Source organism: Oncorhynchus nerka, linkage group LG14, assembly GCF_034236695.1.
Source record: "Oncorhynchus nerka isolate Pitt River linkage group LG14, Oner_Uvic_2.0, whole genome shotgun sequence".
NCBI lineage: Eukaryota > Metazoa > Chordata > Actinopteri > Salmoniformes > Salmonidae > Oncorhynchus > Oncorhynchus nerka.
The window spans coordinates 47,143,313-47,162,263 of record NC_088409.1 but is presented as its reverse complement, the minus strand read 5'-3'; the positions used below and the strand labels follow the sequence as shown (position 1 = coordinate 47,162,263).

Below are 18,951 nucleotides of genomic sequence, written 5' to 3'. Positions count from 1 at the left end.
CTATATAATATAGTGGAGGTTGATGGCCAAAGTCCAACATTTGTTTGGATTTTGTCCAGTAGTGTCCTCCACTTGGGGTTCCCCAAGGTTGTGTGATCTCCTGATAATAAAGAGCTAATCAGTCATGATGACTGTCAGATGGGAAAACATGATTCTGATATTTGAAGATATCAAGGATTTAAGAATGAACAAGAATGAGGTACATCAAGGCAAATAATTGGTATGCAGTGCCTTGTCTGCTCTGGCAGGCTGGACTCCGCCCCTCAACATTTGTCCCCCAATGACCTCAAACCACCCACCCTACTCTCTTCTGCTTCTCGCAGTTATGTCATTTCATTTACCAGACCGTTGCCTTTTGTTGTAAAAGTTGTCAATGGTAGCTTTCGCCAGTTAGACGTCCATTGCAATGGAGTTATTTGAAACGTTGAAAAAAGTGACGCTAGATTCCTATCGCATTCATCACTTGGTTGCAATATTAAGCTTGGTCTATGTCATTCTTAAAATCTCTAAATTTATTGTCAAAAGGAATGAATGGATTCGGGCGCTCGAGACATTCCCAGGACCACCAAAACACTGGCTTTTCGGGCATGTACGAGAGGTAAGTTAAAATAAGAATTTATTGAACGTGCACATTGAGTGACTTCAACATTGTAGCATCAGCTTCAGAGGCAAGTTTCGGTGTCACGCTCGTGCGTTTCCTTCTTTAAAATATAAGTGCATGTTTTCTCTGTTGTCTTGCAGTTTAAACAAGATGGGAACGACATGTATAAGGTTGTCAAATGGGGAGAATCGTACCCCCTTGCATTTCAAATGTGGTTTGGTCCATTTGTTTCCATCCTCAATATTCACCACCCAGATTATGTCAAAACCATCCTGGCATCAACAGGTTGGTCTCTTTGGAACGACAATACTCACATCATTATTTAAACAAGTTGCATCTATGTACAGTATGTCTATCTATGGAATCTCAGTACATGTGATAGAATACCTGTTTCACTCTCTTTCTAAATAGAGCCCAAAGATGACCTTTCATATAGATTTCTTATTCCATGGATAGGTAAGGTTGCATTGTCTTTGCCATAATCACATATGTTACAAATATTGAACCAACATTAGATTATATACATTTAACTGCAGATATTTTAAGAATAGGCATTTTCAAATATTCTTCCTTTTGGGTGCAGTTCTGGTTTTCAATAACGTTGTGACTCATGCCACTTCGGCAATTATACAGTTATGGTTATAATGTCCACTACAGTTCAAAAGTTTGGGGTCACTTAGACATTTCCTTGTTTTTGAAAGAAAAGCACATATTTGGTCCATTAAAATAACATCAAATTGATCAACAATAGAGTTTAGACATTGTTAATGTTGTAAATGACTATTGTAGCTGGAAACGGCAGATTTTTTTAATGGGATATCTACATAGGCATACAGAGGCCCATTATCAGCAACCATCACTCCTGTATTCCAATGGCATGTCGTGTTAGCTAACCCAAGTTTATAATTTTAACCGGCTAATTGATCATTAGAAAACCCTTTTGCAATTATGTTAGCACAGCTGAAAACTGTTGTCCTGATTAAAGAAGCAATAAAACGGGCCTTCTTTAGACTAGTTCAGTATCTGGAGCATCAGCATTTGTGGGTTCGATTACAAGCTCAAAATGGTCGGAAACAAATAACTACACTGTATTTCTGATCAATTTGATGTTATTTGAAGGGAAAAAAATGTGCTTTTCTTTTAAAAAACAAGGACATTTCTAAGTGACCCCAAACTTTTGAACAGTAGTGTATATTCTTTACTTCTATTCTTTTGCATGAACGTACAACATATGTGTTTCTCAGGATGTGCTCTCTCGCTCTCTCTCTCTCGCTCTCTCTCTCTCTCTCTCTCTCTCTCTGGCTCTCTTCTCGCTCTCTCTCTCTCTCTAGGGGATGGTTTACTGGTGTCTGAAGGTCAGAAATGGTTCCGCCACAGAAGACTCCTGACCCCTGGCTTCCATTACGATGTTTTAAAGCCCTATGTCAAAATGATGGCTGATTCTGCCAAAACTATGCTGGTGCGTTTTGCTATCTCTACCCTAATTACTGTATAGGTTGACAACCATAGCCTATATGGGGGGAATTTCTGGATACAAAAAAGCTAATTGCATAAGAGTTAACGTTACATATTCTCCCAACTGTATTAGAATGCTGTATAGTTTGACAACTGTATTTGGAGGGAAATTCTGCATGAACACGCTAAAGGGGTAATTTAATAAGGGAGTGATGTACTATGAGTATGTAACTATCCATCTTGTGCAAGTTGACTATGTCTGTCCTCTATCTGTTCCAGGACAAATGGGAGACTCACTCAAAATCCGACGAGTCATTTGAGTTATTTGAGCATGTGAGCCTCATGACACTGGACAGCATTATGAAGTGTGCCTTCAGCTCCAACACTAACTGCCAGACAGTGCGAGGGGGAGAGAGGTCAGTCAGTTAACTGTTTTTAACCACTGCATTATCTGCCATTTACATCTGTGTAATGGTCTGGGTGTAGCTGGTGCAGAGGATTCAGGTGCAGGACAGCAGAGATGAGTAACACAATGAACTTTACTCAAAATGTCAAAATACACAAAGTAATACCAAGCCCACAAACATCGGACAGAAGTTACAATAAACAAACACTCACAAAAACCATGGGGAAAAACAGAGGGTTAAATAATGAACATGTAATTGGGGATTTGAAACCAGGTGTGTAAAACCAAGACAAAACAAATGGAAAATGAAAAGTGGATCGGCGATGGCTAGAAGGTCGGTGACGTCGACCGCCGAACGCCACCCGAACAAGGAGGGGGACCGACTTCAGTGGAAGTCGTGACAATCTGCCCATGTTGAAAATCTTGTCTTGTCAGTGTTAATGTTATAAAAATTGAAAGCTGATATAGGATCAGATTTTCTTTTTAGATCATAATTCATATGATTATATAGACAGAGGGGACCTGATCCTAGATCAGCACTCCTACTCAGAGACTCTTTGTAAGTACGGGCCCAGAGGTTTTCAGGCCAGATCACATGATCAGGAAACTCAGGGCCCTGCCTATAAGCAATGATTGAGAGGAAGTAACTTATACTTTTCTGTTGTTTTACTCTCATTTCAGTGGAACCAACTCATACATCAAGGCTGTGTACGAGCTCAGTGATCTGGTGAATGTCCGTTTCCGGACCTTTCCCTACCACAGCGAGTGGATCTTCCAACTTAGCCCACATGGGTACAAATACAGGAAGGCATGCAATGTTGCACACAGTCATACAGGTGCGTTCTGTGAATGAAGGTTGAAATTATTATTTTAATCCCCTGCACCAGCAGGTCTCAGCCCTGAAAACATTTATATGTATGAATTTGACAATGCAAATATACGCTGAAAAAGCAGCATTTTTCCCTAGCCTCTGTGCTTCTACATCTGCATTGCTTGCTGTTTGGGGTTTTAGGCTAGGTTTCTGTATACAACTTTGTGACATCTATGATGTAAATAGGGCTTTATAAATACATTTGATCAAACATTTTATTGATTCCCTCTGCTTGTAGAGGAAATCATACGAAAGCGAAAAGAGGCCTTAAAGGACGAAAAGGAACTGGGCAGGATACAGGCTAAGAGAAACCTGGACTTTTTGGATATCCTGCTCTGCGCGCGAGTACGTCACACCTCTATTACTCTACTACACTATTATCCACCATTATGCCATTTATGCACTCATCTAACCAGGTCATTAGTTAAAACGGCTACATCGGCGATGACATAGTATGTCATTGAATGAAGTCAATTCGAATAGAAACTCATCGAAGCCTCAAGATCACCAGTGTGCTAGAGTTTCTTTTCTATTCGTTATATTCTCTCTCCATGCAACTGGTAACACGATAGCCTGAGTGCCAGTTTGTTTTTGCTATCCAACTCCTTGTCAGTCATTGTCATGCCAAACACATGGCGTGGCTTGAAAATGAGCAATGGAGTTGGCAAGAGAACAAACAGATCGGAGACCAGGCTAGCACCATTATAGTTCTGCGAGTTATACCTTTTCCATAAAATGAAGCCAAACAAAGAAGAACATGCAATGATCTCATTGTTCCTTATGGTTTTCAATCCAGGATGAGGACCAGCAGGGCCTGTCAGATGAGGCTATCCGAGCGGAGGTGGACACCTTCATGTTTGAGGGGCACGACACCACAGCCAGTGGGATCTCCTGGACCCTGTACAGCCTGGCCTGCAACCCGGAGCACCAGCAGATCTGCAGGGATGAGGTCATCAGCGCCCTGGAGGGGAGGGACACCATGGAATGGTAGGTTCCACTGTCCAGGGCCTGTATTCATAAAGCGCCCCAGAGTAGGAATGCTGATCATGATGATTTAAAAGACAAAACTGATCCTAGATCAGCACTCCTACTCTGAGATTCTTTATGAATAGGGGCCCTGATTTACTGTCCTGATCCTGTTGCATGTTAGATATGCGTTCATTTGGCTGGAGGAGAGTGACATGAAGTGGAAGGCTGTACTGTCCAGATTTATTTTTCAGAGATCATGCTGTGGGGTGTATTTCAGTTTCAAGGTTTTATTTGGTTATTTTACAATCCGCAGCTACAGTATATATAAATGACTCTTTTGTTACTTTGGGGATCATTTAACCTTTTACTGCAGTGGGCTAAATCAGGGTCACTCAGAGTGATAGTCTTAAACAAATCTACTTTGAAGCAAAAGTCTAGACCTCACACACATGGTTATGGGCTGTACCGTGTACCATCTCAGATATAGAGTTAAAATGTATTACATTTTAAGTTTGCATCCCAATATTACACTTTACATACATCACAGAAGACTGAAATATAACACAATAGTTTGACATAGAAACACCGGATTTTCTTCCTATATTTATTCATTATGAAATTATGCAAAATATGAATAACATTCCACCCATGAGGCCAAAGAGGGCGCTTTTGGTCATTGAGGGCTACACAATCACCAATAGGCTCCATGTTTGGAACTAGTTACCAAAGCCGTTCCTTTATTTTAGATATAGAGTAAAGGAAGGGAAATCACCCTGTATTTGCTCTTAGATTGGAGCCACACAATACATGGCAACATGTTTACTAAAAAGAGAATTGATATAAAGATAATGTTCTGCATTCTTAAGGGAAGATCTCAGTAAAATACCATACACAACCATGTGTATAAAGGAATCCCTCCGCCTCTACCCTCCTGTACCTGGGATGTCCAGGAAGATAACCAAACCTATGACGTTCTTCGATGGGAGGACTGTGCCTGAAGGTAAATGTGTACATTTAAAAAACATGTTGCATTGTGATGTACTGAAGGGGACTTTTTTGTACATTTTACTGGACTGAGGCGAGACAGTGGTAGGAAAGTGGGTCACACAGGCAGTGGGTTGGAATCCAATCCACGCCGACACTGGTGGGTATATTTACTGTAGGCAGTGGAACTAACCACTACACCGACCACTCCAGGCCATGCAAGGGGCTTTTTAAAATTATAGTTTTAAAGGCATAAGGGCTCTGTGCCTTAACATGAGGCCATAAGGGGTTGCAATGGAGTCCTCCCTAACCTTTGCCTCAGTCATCGGCTATAACAAATTAAATATTAACTCATGTTTGTTTGTCTCCAGGGCTAGTTCTCCTTTTTGCATTGGGATTGTCACCAACTAGTTTGTATGTAGAGACTGTGTCTCTACAATCAGTGTGTTTATTCATCTTTTTCATAAGCAGTGATATATTTTCTAGTGCCAGTTTCTTGGACACACATTAAGCCTAGTGATGGACTAAGTGGAGGTCCTCCATTTAAAGTGATTTTAGTCCAGGACTAGGCTTAAACTGTGTCCTGGAAACTGGCCCCTAGTAAAAAAATGTTTTATATCAAATGAATTGGTGCTGTTGGAGCATTCTCACCATGTCCTTCTCATCGTGTTTATTACTGCCAATGACCAACAAAAACCTCTCCCAGATAGTCTCTCTTTCTGCCTCAGCAGATGGATCCTTTTGCAGCATGGACAATATTATCACTGTGTCCATAGGAAACTAAACAGATGTCAAGCGCTAACACTGTGTAACACTGTGGAAGTATAATTCGTCTCTCTTTTCTCCCTCTAGGTTGTCTTGTTGGAACCAGCATTTTTGGCATTCATAGGAACGCCACCGTTTGGGAGAACCCTAACGTGAGCACACCATCTTGATGAACACAATTTTCTCATTTAACAGGGTTAATATCATTTGTGATTAGTAGTAGAAGAAATGCTAGCTTGAACAGCTGAACATGCGTCATAAAATCATGCGTTTCTGGTCACAGAGGACAAGGTCTAGAGTATTGACAGAGGAAGGGGCTGTTGCTGAGTTAATTTGTAATGAAATCCATATGACCTAGCAGTAACCCCATGGGTTTGATTTTGACTAATCTATCGCTATAAGATTCAGGGTATACACAATAGGGAACTGAAACCTGTTTATACAAGCCTGGTGGCAGTTTGTCTCACCAGCCTGGTTTGTTTGTGCTGTCTTGCCAACTCATATGGTCATGTTTGCAGTGACAATGAACAAGACAACACAAACATATTTGGGACCAGCTGTCTACCTATATACAGTATTTTCCACTGTTTCTATTTACTATTTGTCTCTCTTCTATTTTCTATTCTCGTAGGCATTCGACCCACTCCGATTTCTGCCCAAGAACTCTGCAAAAAGATCACCCCATGCCTTTGTCCCTTTCTCTGCCGGCCCGAGGTTCGTTTCCACACCAGTGCCATGTGACTCAACCCCTATTTAAGAGAGCAGCATTGGCAGCAGGGTTTGGTTCTCACATTAATAGGCTGGGACTAGGATGGAACCATAGACCTACTCATTTACCTGACTGGATTTTGGAGCCCTTCGGTCCCTTGATGCCTGTGACCTAGATCCAACCTCCACCCTAACTATAAAAGGGGGATGGGACCTAGCACGTTCCCAGATCTGTCTTGTTTGGCATGACAATGAAAGTAGGAGTTGTCAAAATCACACAAACGGATCTGGGATCCCTCTGACACAACAGCAGTTCTTATAGGTCTGTAGAGTTGGCACAGGCTGAACTCACTTCAAAGAGCTGCAGGGTCTGTCTGATGATGTGGTAATGTTTTATTATATAAAAGAGCTATAAACCATTGGTAATCTTACCACATAACTTCTTTATTACACAGGGTGAATGTACAGGAGTTCTACAACATAATTATTTCAATGTCTTTTTCTCTGTCTGTAGAAACTGCATTGGGCAGAACTTTGCCATGAATGAGATGAAGGTGGTGGTGGCACAGACACTCAAGCGATATCAGCTGACCGAGGACCCAATGAAGAAACCAAAAATGATTCCAAGACTGGTGCTCCGCTCACTCAATGGGATCCATGTGAAAATCAAACCTGTCGATCTTGAACCATAAGGAATGTTATAGTTGCACTTTTGTTATCAGGCATAGGCTACTGTTTGTGGAATGTTCATATGAATTTGTTTTTAACATGCTAATTCACCAGGAAATGGGAAATAAAACTTACATAAGGAATATTTTTTTAATATTAACTTCTCAAAGCTATATTCAGAATTTTAATTTAAATATCCATGTAAGGAGAATATTATATGTCTTATATACAAAGATTAATTTAACACTAATTTATGTTACTAATATTTTGCTAGTAACTAACTGCCTAAATGTTGTTTGATTTTCCTTTTGACATATAGCCTATGGTAAGTCAATGTCCCTTGTCAGTGATGTGACAGTTTGAAAAGGAATAGACATAGGATTGAGTTAATGTTATTCTCACTATTTCAAATAAACGTGTGGTGCAAACCACTCAGGAAATTGCTGGTGTAATCCATTCATTTGCGTTCTCTCAAATCAATGTATCTTCAAGACAGTTCCATTGAGAGTGTACCTCTGTCCCTTTAAGAACAATAGAGGCCTTATAACATGATTTCTCTTTGTTGTTACCCATAACATATCCAAGCCTACACGGTTTACCAGGCAAGTTTGTATTTTGCATGGTGTTTCCAGCACGCTACCTCACGTAACTTAACACTTCTTCCCTCGCTGCCACTTGAATCTACATAGCACTTGAAATGATTTGTGTTTTATTTGACCTTTATTTAAATACATAAAACAATCAATTTAAGTACTATGGGATAGTTCACCCAGATTACAAAGTTAATATTGGTTTCCTTACCCTGTAAGCAGTCTGTGGACAAGGTGCGACAGCAATCCATGCTCTGGTTTAGTTTCCCTGGCACTGTTTCCACACGCTTTCCCATTCAAGTCATGGGACCGGTATTAGCATTTTTCACGCATCATGTTCAAATAATCTAGAAGTGAGCTTGAGCTTCACAATCAATTTGAGATACTGTTGGATGACTTTAATATCAGTCCCATGACTTGAATGGGATTTGTGCCACAAATGCTAAAACGGTGCCAGGGAAATTCAACCAAAGCATGAATTGCTGTCATACCTTGTCCATAGACTGCTTACAGGGTAAGAAAACCAATGTGTCATTTTTTTAATTGAGTAAACTCGCTCTTTTACAATGCTTATAATTTTGGATGGTAAAATCCTACCATGTGGTGACGTGAATGTGTTCCTTCCTGGTTGTGGTGATTTGGGGAACTAAACGGAAAAATAGATGGTCAGAAACCCACTGAGAAAGCAGAAGAAATGGAAAATGATTCAATGTCCACACACATCCACAAAACCAGGGCTTTAATACTAGTGAGTTTGTGTTGGACAGGTCACTGACCTTAACTATATTGTTGTTAAATGATTCTAAGCTTGGCTTGTTGGACTGGTATTCATAATGACTAGAGAAAGCAGCCATCCTGAACATGAACAATGCATGGTGCCACATCAGGGGCCTGTGCAGGAGGATGTAATGTTGCCGAACATTCAGATAGACAATTTCTGTTCTACACAACACATTTGTCTGATAGATAGGGAATCGTGTCAGCTCCTATTCATTCTGCAATAATAAAGTGTTTTCCAATCCCTAAATACACCCAAAATGCTATGGGTTGGGGTCAATTCCAGTCAATTCAGGATGTGCACTGAAATTCCAATTCTCTTCAAAGAGGAATGAGTCTACCTGGTCAATGTTTGTCTATGGAATATTCTGTACCAGGCCAAACACTTCATGCAATCTGCTGGTAGATACTGAGATGGCGACTATCCTTGGAATGCAAAAAAATAAGACAAAATCCCCATTTAAATCGTGGCGTTTGAAGATATAGGCCTACTACCGCGTAAAAATGACACTACTCTATAAACCGTACATAAAGACATGTTTGTGACAAATTTCTGTTTTTATTTACAGTGTATTATGTGAATAAAAAAGCCATCATCAGCCGAAAGAGGGACAAAAGGTCTGGGCACACGTCTGTCCAAAGTTGATACAAATAGCATGGCTTTTGCAAGATTGTTATATTTGAGCTATGTTTACTTAACCAGTAAAGGGGGCAATCTAAGAATTTATTTGGCTGGTGTGAAAACTAACGCAGTTCTTTGAACACCAAGAAGCTCAATTTTGAGAGCCCTTTTATGGCTGTGATGCAAGACCATGTGTACCATATTTAAAAATGAATCATTTCAAAGGCCTGCAAAACAATAATCAACAGCAAATAGCACCAACTTAGAACCTTACCACCTTTTATTTCATGTGACCGGTGGCTCAGATCAGGCAAATTAACAATGTACATATCGCCATCTAGAGGACCGACTAACATTCAGGCAGAGTTGCAACTCACAGGTCACACCGATATCATTTTGATAACGGGCTGACAGCATTTAAAAACACTCTGTGCAGTCTATTAACGTTTATTTTATTACTGATATTGATTGTGAATGTAAACCGATTAAACATAACATTCTCTCCTCACGGCACTCATCTTGATAGAAGTGTAAAAATATAAACCTACAGTCCTATTCCGTCTTTAGAAAATGACATTTTTCAGAAACTCTGAACTGCTTATGTCAATTCCTATAATAATCCATCTTGTATCTATTTTACAAATAGATATTTAAAAAATAAATGTACAGTGCATTTGGAAAGTATTCAGACTCCGACTTTTTCCAGTGTTATGTTAAAGCAATATTCTAGAAAGGATTCAATTGAAAACATTCCTTAATCTACACACAATACCCCATAATGACAAGGCGAAAACAGTTTGACCTTATTTACATAAGTATTCAGACCCTTTGCTATGAGACTCTAAATTGAGCACAGGTGCATCCTGTTTCCATTGATCATCTTTGAGATGTTTCTACAACTTGATTGGAGTCCACCTGTGGTAAATTCAACTGATTGGACATGACTTGGAAAGGCACAAACACACCTGTCTATATAAAAAGGTCCCACAGTTGACATTGCATTTCAGAGTAAAAACCAAGCCATGAGGTCGAAGAAATTGTCCGTAGAGTACCGGGACAGGATTGTGTTGAGGAACACCAAAAAATGTCTGCAGGACTGAAGGTCCCCAAGAACACAGTGAAGTTAGGAACCGCCAAGACTTTTCCTAGAGCTGGCCAAGAACCCAATGGGAGTTCCTCTTTAGAGATGGGAGAATCTCCCAGAAGGAAAACCATCTCAGCAGGCGGAAGCAACTCCTCAGTAAAAGGCACGACTCTCAGACCATGAGAAATAAGATTCTCTTGTCTGATGAAGCCAAGATTGAACTCTTTGGCCTGAATGTCAAGCGTCACGTCTGGAAGAAACCTAGCACCATCCCTTCGGTGAAGAATGGTTGTGGCATTCTTCACCGTGGGGATGTTATTCAGCAGCAGGGACTGGAAGACTAGTCAGGATTGAGGGAAAGATGAACGCAGCAAAGTACAGAGAGATCCTTGATGAAAACCTGCTCCAAAGCACCCAGGACCTCTGACTGGGGCGAAGGTTCACCTTCCAACAGGACAATGACCCTAAGCAAACAGCCAAGACAACGCAGGAGAGGCTTCGGGACAAGAGCCCAGACTTGAACCCGATCTAACGTCTCTGGAGACCTGAAAATAGCTGTGCGTCGAAGCTCCCCATCTAACCTGACAGACCTTGAGAGGATCTGCCGAAAAGAATGGGAGAAACTCCCCAAATACAGGTCTGCCAAGCTTGTAGCGTCATACCCAAGAAGTTGAGGCTGTAATCACTGCCAGATGTGCTTCAAAGGGTCTGAATACTTATGTAAATGTGATTTCAGCCTTTTATTTTTAACTCTGCTCAAATTTCTAAAAACCCGTTTTTGCTTTGTCATGGGTTTTTTGTTTAGATTGATAAGAAGAAAAAAATCACCCATTTTAGAATAAGACTAACATATCAAAATGTGGAAAGTCAAGGGGGCCTGAATACTTTCCGAATGCTCATGTTTACAGTGAGCAAAAATACTACGCACAACTTCAAACCAATACTGAGACCGTATAGAAGGAAGTGGAGATAGTAATATGGAACTCACAGTCACCAACTATATAACGATTAGGCTGTGATGATACCAGTATCGCAACATTTTTTTTCCATGGCAAAAATGATAACACGGAGCAGGTCCTTTAAAAACCTCCTGTAATACTTGCGCTGTAGCTTGGAAAAATAAATATATGTGAATCTGGATGAGAACATAATGTTTGTTTCCAACATAAGGGCTGTTTTCCTAAGTTACATCCGCTTCGTGTTTGTTTCCCTGCACGATGCCCGACTATCAATTAGAGATAATAATCATATCACGGCCATGGGACACCGATTTATGCCACAAGTTACTCTTACTTGACCAACTGACTTGGTCTGCCAAGAACTGCCTTTTATTTTTTATATATAGGACTTAATTTGTAAAACGCATCAAACATTCAGCTCCCGAACGAGTGGTGTTTCTGTCTTCATGGAATGTACTACTCAAGTCTTTGGGATAATCTTTAGGAGAACGAGGAAGTAACGTAGAAAACATTGACAAAACTATAAAATCCCCAAAACAGTTTTATAAGTAAAATCGATCCGCCTCCAACGGGTCATGGTCCCTGATGTCTCCGCCCATACCCTGAGAGTCAGCCCTGCCTCCACCACATAGGCTCTTTCCCAATTTGGCTTTCCTGGATTCTTCGTGTCCTCTCGCCTCAGACTCAAAATACATTGGAAGAGATCCAAGAGGAAACACCTTGGATCTTCTCCAATGCATGAGAGAGGACACAAGGAATAGAGGAAAGACGAATTGAGAAAGAGCCGTAGTGTAGGGAGAGGGTTAGATTAGTAGGGAGGGGGTGGGCTTCTTGCCTGGCCATGCCTCTTTGGCATACTTTTTCTTGCGTGGCTCGTTGAGGACCTCGGAGGGATAGGGGCCTGTGACGGGGACAGGGTTGAGGGTGACAGGTGGCTGGGGGGCGTCCGGGGCCAGGTTCACCTCTGGGGCCGGGTTGGGGAAGGGCAGAGGGAGACCGCCCAGAATAGTGGCTCCGCTCGGGGGCCCGGCAGGGTGGCCCTCGTGGCTAGTGGGTGGCAGATCCCCGTAAAGGCCGCCGCCGAAGGTGTAGTTGTGGATGCGCCTCGTCACAACGTCATCCATACTAAGTGAGCCGTGCCTCTCCATTTTCTGTTTCTAGAGTGGAAATGACAAAATATTGAGTAGCAACTCATCTGTAGGCTGTTTCTAGGATTACATTGCAATTTTCTTAATCATAGGCTTCCTTAAATCGCAAAGTGATTGTACAAAAAGATATTGACACCTCAGGCAATCAATGCACTTTAGCGGCTTACTATGGATATAACCCAGGCTTACCTTTATAGGGACGACAGCAGTCTGCACCATGTTCCTGAAGCGCCCCACTGAGGGGTCAATGTCCTCTGTAATGTTTCAAGAAGCACCGAGTTACCGCATGCATTACGAGTGAAGCAACAGGTTTAGATTGGTACACACACACTTCATTATTTTCACCCAACCAAATTAAATTGTATTGGTCACATACACATGGTTAGCAGATGTAATGCGAGTGTAGTGAAATGCTTGTGCTTCTAGATCTGACAGTGCAGTAATATCGAACAAGTAATCTAACAAATTCACAACGACTACGTTATACACACACACACACACAACGTAAGGGGATGGAATAAGAATATGTACAGTTGAAGTCGAAAGTTTACATACACTTAGGTTGGAGTCATTAAAACTTGTTTTCCAAACACTCCAGAAATTTCTTGTTAACAAACTATAGTTTTGGCAAGTTGGTTAGGACATCTTTGTGCATGACACAAGTATTTTTTCCAAAAATTGTTTACAGACATATTATTTCCCTTAATCACAATTCCAATGGGTCAGAAGTCTACATACACTAAGTTGACTGTGCCTTTAAACAGCTTGGAATATTCCAGAAAATGTCATGGCTTTAGAAGCTTCTTATAGGATAAATTACATCATTTGAGTCAATTGAAGGTGTACCTGTGAATGTACATCAAGGCCTACCTTCAAACTCAGTGCCTCTTTTCTGACATGGGAAAAATCAAAAGAAATCATCCAAGACCTCAGAAAGAAAATTGCAGTCCTCCACAAGTCTGGTTCATCCTTGGGAGCAATTTCCAAACGCCTGAAGGTACCACGTTTATCTGTACAAACAATAGTACGCACGTATAAAAATCATTGGACCACGCGGCCGTCATACCGCTCAGGAAGAAGACACGTTCTGTCTCCTAGAGATGAATGTACTTTGGTGCGAAAAGTGCAAATCAATCCCAGAACAGTAGCAAAGGACCTTGTGAAGATGCTGGAGGAAACAGGTACAAAAGTATCTATATCCACAGTAAAACGAGTCCTATATTGACATAACCTGAAAGACCGCTCAGCAAGGAAGAAGCTACTGCTCCAAAACCGCCATAAAAAAGCCAGACTACGGTTTGCAACTAGACATGGGGACAAAGATTGTACTTTTTGGAGAAATGTCCTCTGGTCTGATGAAACAAAAATAACTGTTTGGCCATAATGACTATCGTTATGTTTGGAGGAAAAAGGGGGAGGCTTCCAAGCCGAAGAACACCATCCCAACCATGAAGCACGGAGATGGCAGCATCATGTTGTGGGGGTGCTTTGCGGCAGGAGGGACTGGTGCACTTCACAAAATAGATGGCATCATGAGGCGGGAAAATTATGTGGATATCAGTCAGGAGGTTTAAGCTTGGTCGCAAATGGGTTTTCCAAATGGACATAGACCCCAAGCATACTTCCAAAGATGTGGCAAAATGGCTTAAGGACAACAAAGTCATGGTATTCGAGTGGCCATCACAAAGCCTTGACCTCAATCCTACAGAAGATTTGTGGGCAGAACTGAAAAAGCGTGTGCGAGTAAGGAGGCCTACAAACCTGACTCAGTTACACCGGCTCTGTCAGGAGGAATGGGCCAAAATTCACCAAACTTATTGTGGAAGACTACCCGAAACGTTAGCCTTTAAACAATTTAAAGGCTATGCTACCAAATACTAATTGAGTGTATGTAAACTTCTGACCCACTGGGAATGTGATGAAAGAAATAAAAGCTGAAATAAATCATTCTCTATTATTATTATTATTATTCTCTATTATATTTCACATTCTAAAAATAAAGTGGTGATCCTAACTGACCTAAAACAGGGAATTTTTACTAGGATTAAATGTCAGGAATTGTGAAAAACTGAGATTAAATGTATTTGGCTAAGGTGTATGTAAACCTCCGACTTCAACTGTACATATAAATACATGGATGCGCGATGGCAGTGCAGGATAGGCAAGATGCAATAGATGGTTTAAAATACAGTATGTACATATGAGATGAGTAATGTAGGATATGTAAACATTATTAAAGTGGCATTATTTAAAGTGACTAGTGATACCTTTATTAAATCTATTTATTTAAGTGGCCAGTGATTTAAGTCTGTATGTTGGCGGCAGCCTCTCTAAGTTAGTGATGGCTGTTTAACAGTCTGATGGCCTCAGTTTATGTAAATACTTACAGTGCCAGTCAAAAGTTGACACACCTACTCATTCAAGGGTTTTTCTTTATTTTTACTGTATTGTAGAATAATAGTGAATAAATCAAAACTATGAAATAACAAATGGAATTATGTAGTAACCAAAAAAGTGTTAAACAAATCAAAATATATTTTATATTTGAGATTTTTCAAAGTTGCCACCCTTTGCCTTGACAGTTTTGCACACTCTTGGCATCCTCTCAACCAGTTTCATGAGGTAGTCACCTGGAATGCATTTCAATTAACAGGTGTTAAAAGATCATTTGTGGAATTTCTTTCATTCTTAATGCATTTGAGCCAATCAGTTGTGTTATGGCAAGGTAGGGGTGGTATACAGAAGGTAGCCCTATTTGGTAAAAGACCAAGTCCATATTATGGCAAGAACAGCTCCAATATGCAAAGAGAAACTACAGTCCATTACTAAGACATGAGGGTCAGTCAATTCAGAAAATGTCAAGAACTTTAAGTGTCTTCAAGTGCAGTCACAAAAACCATCAAGCGCTATGATGCAACTGGCTCTCATGAGGACCGCCACAGGAAAGGAAGACCCAGAATTACCTCTTCTGCAGATTATAAATTCTTCAGAGTTACCAGCCTCAGAAATTGCAGAGCAAATAAATGCTTTCAAGTAACCGACACATCAACATCAACTGTACAGAGGAGACTGCATGAATCAGGCCTTCATGGTCAAATTGCTGCTAAGAACGCACCACTAAAGGACACCAATAATAATAAGAAGAGACTTGCTTGGGCCAAGAAACACGAACAATGAATATTAGACCAGTGGAAATCTGTCCTTTTGTCTGTAGTCCAAATTGGAGATGTTTGGTTCCAACCGCTGTCTTTGTGAGATGCAGAGTAGGTGAACGGACGATCTCCACATGTGTGGTTCCCACCGTGAAGCATGGAGGTGGTGGTGTGATGGCGTGGGGGTGCTTTCCTGGTGACACTGTCAGTGATCTATTTAGAATTCTGCAGCGATACCCCCTCTCATCTGGTTTGCGCTTAGTGGGACTATCATTTGTTATTCAACGGGACAATGACCCAATACACCTCCAGGCTGTGTAAGGGATATTTGACAAAGAAGGAGAGTGATAGAGTGCTGCATCAGATGACCTGGCCTCCACAATCACCCAACCTCAACCTAATTGAGATGGATTGGGATGAGTTGAACCGCAGAGTGAAGGAAAAGCAGCCAACAAGTTTTCAGCATATGTGGAAACTACTTCAAGACTGTTGGAAAAGCATTCCAGGTGAAGCTGGTTGAGAGAATGCCCTTGAATGAGTAGGTGTCCAAACTTTTGACTGGTACTGTAAATCAGGGCCCATGTTCACAAAGACTCTGAGTAAGAGTGTTAATCTAGGACCAGTATTTTCTTTTAAATCATAACATTTAAAAAAGTCTTAGACACTGTAAAATTTGAAGACCGGCACAGAAACACTTTTCCTCAACTACAGATAAAGAACCAATACTTCAACAGCACTGGGGTACTGGTGCTAGGCCAATGGAGTTGAAGAGAGAGCTTACCCGGGTTGATGACCTCATCGTCCTCGTTGAAGGCGACTCTTGAGTTCCGCCTCTTCCTCTTGGGTCTCTGGATATCTAGGTTGCCCTCCTCGATGGTCAGGGTGGAAATGCGCTTGTTGTGGGCCGTGTTGAACTCCGTCAGGTTCTGTCACAGCCCAAACAGGGGATGGATAAATGTTTGGGAAAGGAGAAGTGAAACAAAGTTAACACTAAACACACGGAATTGGAAACAGCGAGAGCTAAAAAAAAAACACTAAAGACACTGACAGAACAAAAGATAAACTATGTAAAGAGGGACATCCTGAGTTATCTTCAGCTACTGTGGTAATAGTACAATCCCTCCTTACCAGCATGTCCAGACAAATGCCCAAGTAGACAACTACAGAAGACACACAGACACACCTCTAGCTCGGTCTCCTCCTCTGGTAATCCTAAGAGACCCTTAGACCCCTCCTCGTCCTCTCCGGCCTTGCTGTCCCCCGTGGCGGAGTTGGTTCCTTGCTGGCTCTGAGGTTTCTCCCGGATGGTGTAGGCTCGCGTGGACGCCCCAAACGACATGGTGGAGTCTATGGGGACCTGCTGAGGCTTATTGGGCTCCAGGCGGATGTGTCCCAAGAAGGTACCATGCGCTGAGAACGTAATTTACAAACTTCAAGTCCACATGTACGGATGTCATTTAGAAAAAGTAAGTGAAGAGTAATAGTTGCACAGCCTTTATTCGACAGTGCACTCCTCTAAGGCAATGCAACTGTTACATTTTGAGTACTTTTTACTAGCTTGAGGTAAGATAAACTATTTTACAGACTGATGTACACGACAGTTCACTTACTGCTGTTGTTATCGATAAGGAACACCCTCTTCAGGTGCTTGTGGTAGACCAGGGCAGCATGCACGCGTGAACATGACTGGTGGTCGATGGTGAAATCACACATGTCCGGGTTCCTCCCGAATAAGTAGTACTTCTTCTCGTCAATGATCAGTTTCTTCAAGGATTCATCATCATAACAACAGATTGGGCAATACATGTATTTTATTACGTCACAACATCATAGCCTGGTGGTCCCAGATATAATTCTGCTTTCTTGACAACTCCTCGTCACTCATTCTCACGCCAAGCTGTTTTAGCATGACAATTCCATAAGGAGTTGGCAAAAGATCCTAAACAGACACTCAGGCTAACAACACTGATAACATTGAATGAAATCCTTGCCAGCTGTAAGACAGTTTAAAGCCCTGTGCCTCTGAGCCATAACTCAAGAGTGCACTCCTGAGCTTAAATATCAGGACTGATGTTTCTGTGGCACCTTTCTTAAAACCCAACAGTCACGGAACTCAGGCACCAGGATGCACTGGGCTGAGGACAGTAGTGTCTGTATCTGGTGCATGCATGTATGATCAATTTGTTTATTTAGTTAAGTACACCATGACACCTAGCTACCTATATTGAAGTATACAGACTGAAGTAGACTATATTGTATATTGAAGTAGACAGTCTATACTAATAGACATTTATAGGTAAACTACATCACGTAGGACTACATCCTATGGTTCTCTATCACAGCTTTTGATAGTGCTGGCACAGTTGGTTAGTATAGAAAGTAAGTAAACACATCAGCTCCGTAATGACTGATGTATTATGCAAGATAATAGCCACATTCTAAGGAACCATACAGAATATCTAGCCTTGTGCAGATAATACAGATAGGCGGTTCAAATGTTCGCCACAGAAGCCCTAAGCTCTTACCTCGACCATTTTGTCACCTTTCATCACGTCCAAATGGAGTCCTGGAGGGGGCTTGCCTGCCCTGAAAACAACAAGGACCAAAAGCTAAGCACACCATTCAATGAAATGAATCAGCTAGCTAGCATATGTTAGCTAATAAGACGTGGCTAAAAGGAATACATACGTTTCTAGCTACAAAATGTAAAAAAAGTAATGCTGTTTTGTGATTTTGCATGCACTTGATGTCTTTGTACAACGTAAATATACCGGTAAATGCATTTTCTCACCATGTTGGACAATCAAAAGATGGTAAGTTTGTAGCAGTTGCATTAGTCGCCATCTTGCAGGATTCTCCATTCACAAACCCGCTGGGTAAAATGCTCCCTTGCTTTGGGAATTGTAGTTTTGTGGGGTTAAACCCTTGACAGCCAAATCTCTCTGTCTCTGCACAAATGGATGAAAAGAAAGTAATACATTCCATTATCTACAATGATTTGATTCGACTCTAGAAAAAAAGGTTGCCTACTGAAATGTAATGGCAATGGTTCATTACTATGAACTGTGAACACACATGCACTAACGCTAACAGTTATTATGCTTAGCTTTCATTATCGCTCATTCACTTGAATCAGATTGAATAGCTTCAAGAATAGTCAATAGTATAGACGGTTTTTTATTGAAAAGCCA

The 18,951-nt window shown here is 41.2% G+C and overlaps 2 protein-coding genes and 1 non-coding gene across 3 annotated transcripts; 1 reads left to right on the top strand and 2 right to left on the bottom strand.

Moving 5' to 3' along the window:
* The first annotated feature begins 316 nt into the window (after nucleotides 1–316).
* On the top strand, nucleotides 317–7,868 carry LOC115141237 (cytochrome P450 4B1-like). The gene is made up of 12 exons (XM_029679995.2): nucleotides 317–598; nucleotides 742–886; nucleotides 1,013–1,057; nucleotides 1,933–2,060; nucleotides 2,336–2,472; nucleotides 3,144–3,298; nucleotides 3,572–3,678; nucleotides 4,130–4,320; nucleotides 5,169–5,302; nucleotides 6,139–6,203; nucleotides 6,683–6,765; nucleotides 7,274–7,868. The coding sequence occupies exons 1-12, from the start codon at nucleotides 407–409 to the stop codon at nucleotides 7,449–7,451; spliced, it is 1,560 nt and encodes a 519-aa protein (XP_029535855.1). The 5' UTR covers nucleotides 317–406; the 3' UTR covers nucleotides 7,452–7,868.
* Nucleotides 7,869–9,679: 1,811 nt separating this feature from the next.
* Nucleotides 9,680–18,705, bottom strand: LOC115141235 (nuclear inhibitor of protein phosphatase 1-like). The gene is made up of 7 exons (XM_029679993.2): nucleotides 18,552–18,705; nucleotides 18,286–18,346; nucleotides 17,371–17,524; nucleotides 16,944–17,170; nucleotides 16,542–16,686; nucleotides 12,798–12,862; nucleotides 9,680–12,617 (listed from the first exon to the last, which is right to left on the bottom strand). The coding sequence occupies exons 1-7, from the start codon at nucleotides 18,602–18,604 to the stop codon at nucleotides 12,264–12,266; spliced, it is 1,059 nt and encodes a 352-aa protein (XP_029535853.1). The 5' UTR covers nucleotides 18,605–18,705; the 3' UTR covers nucleotides 9,680–12,263.
* LOC115142281 (small Cajal body-specific RNA 1) lies at nucleotides 17,773–17,926 on the bottom strand. Its single transcript, XR_003865487.1, has one exon. It is a non-coding gene; the product is annotated as a small Cajal body-specific RNA 1 (non-coding RNA).
* Nucleotides 18,706–18,951: the final 246 nt, after the last annotated feature.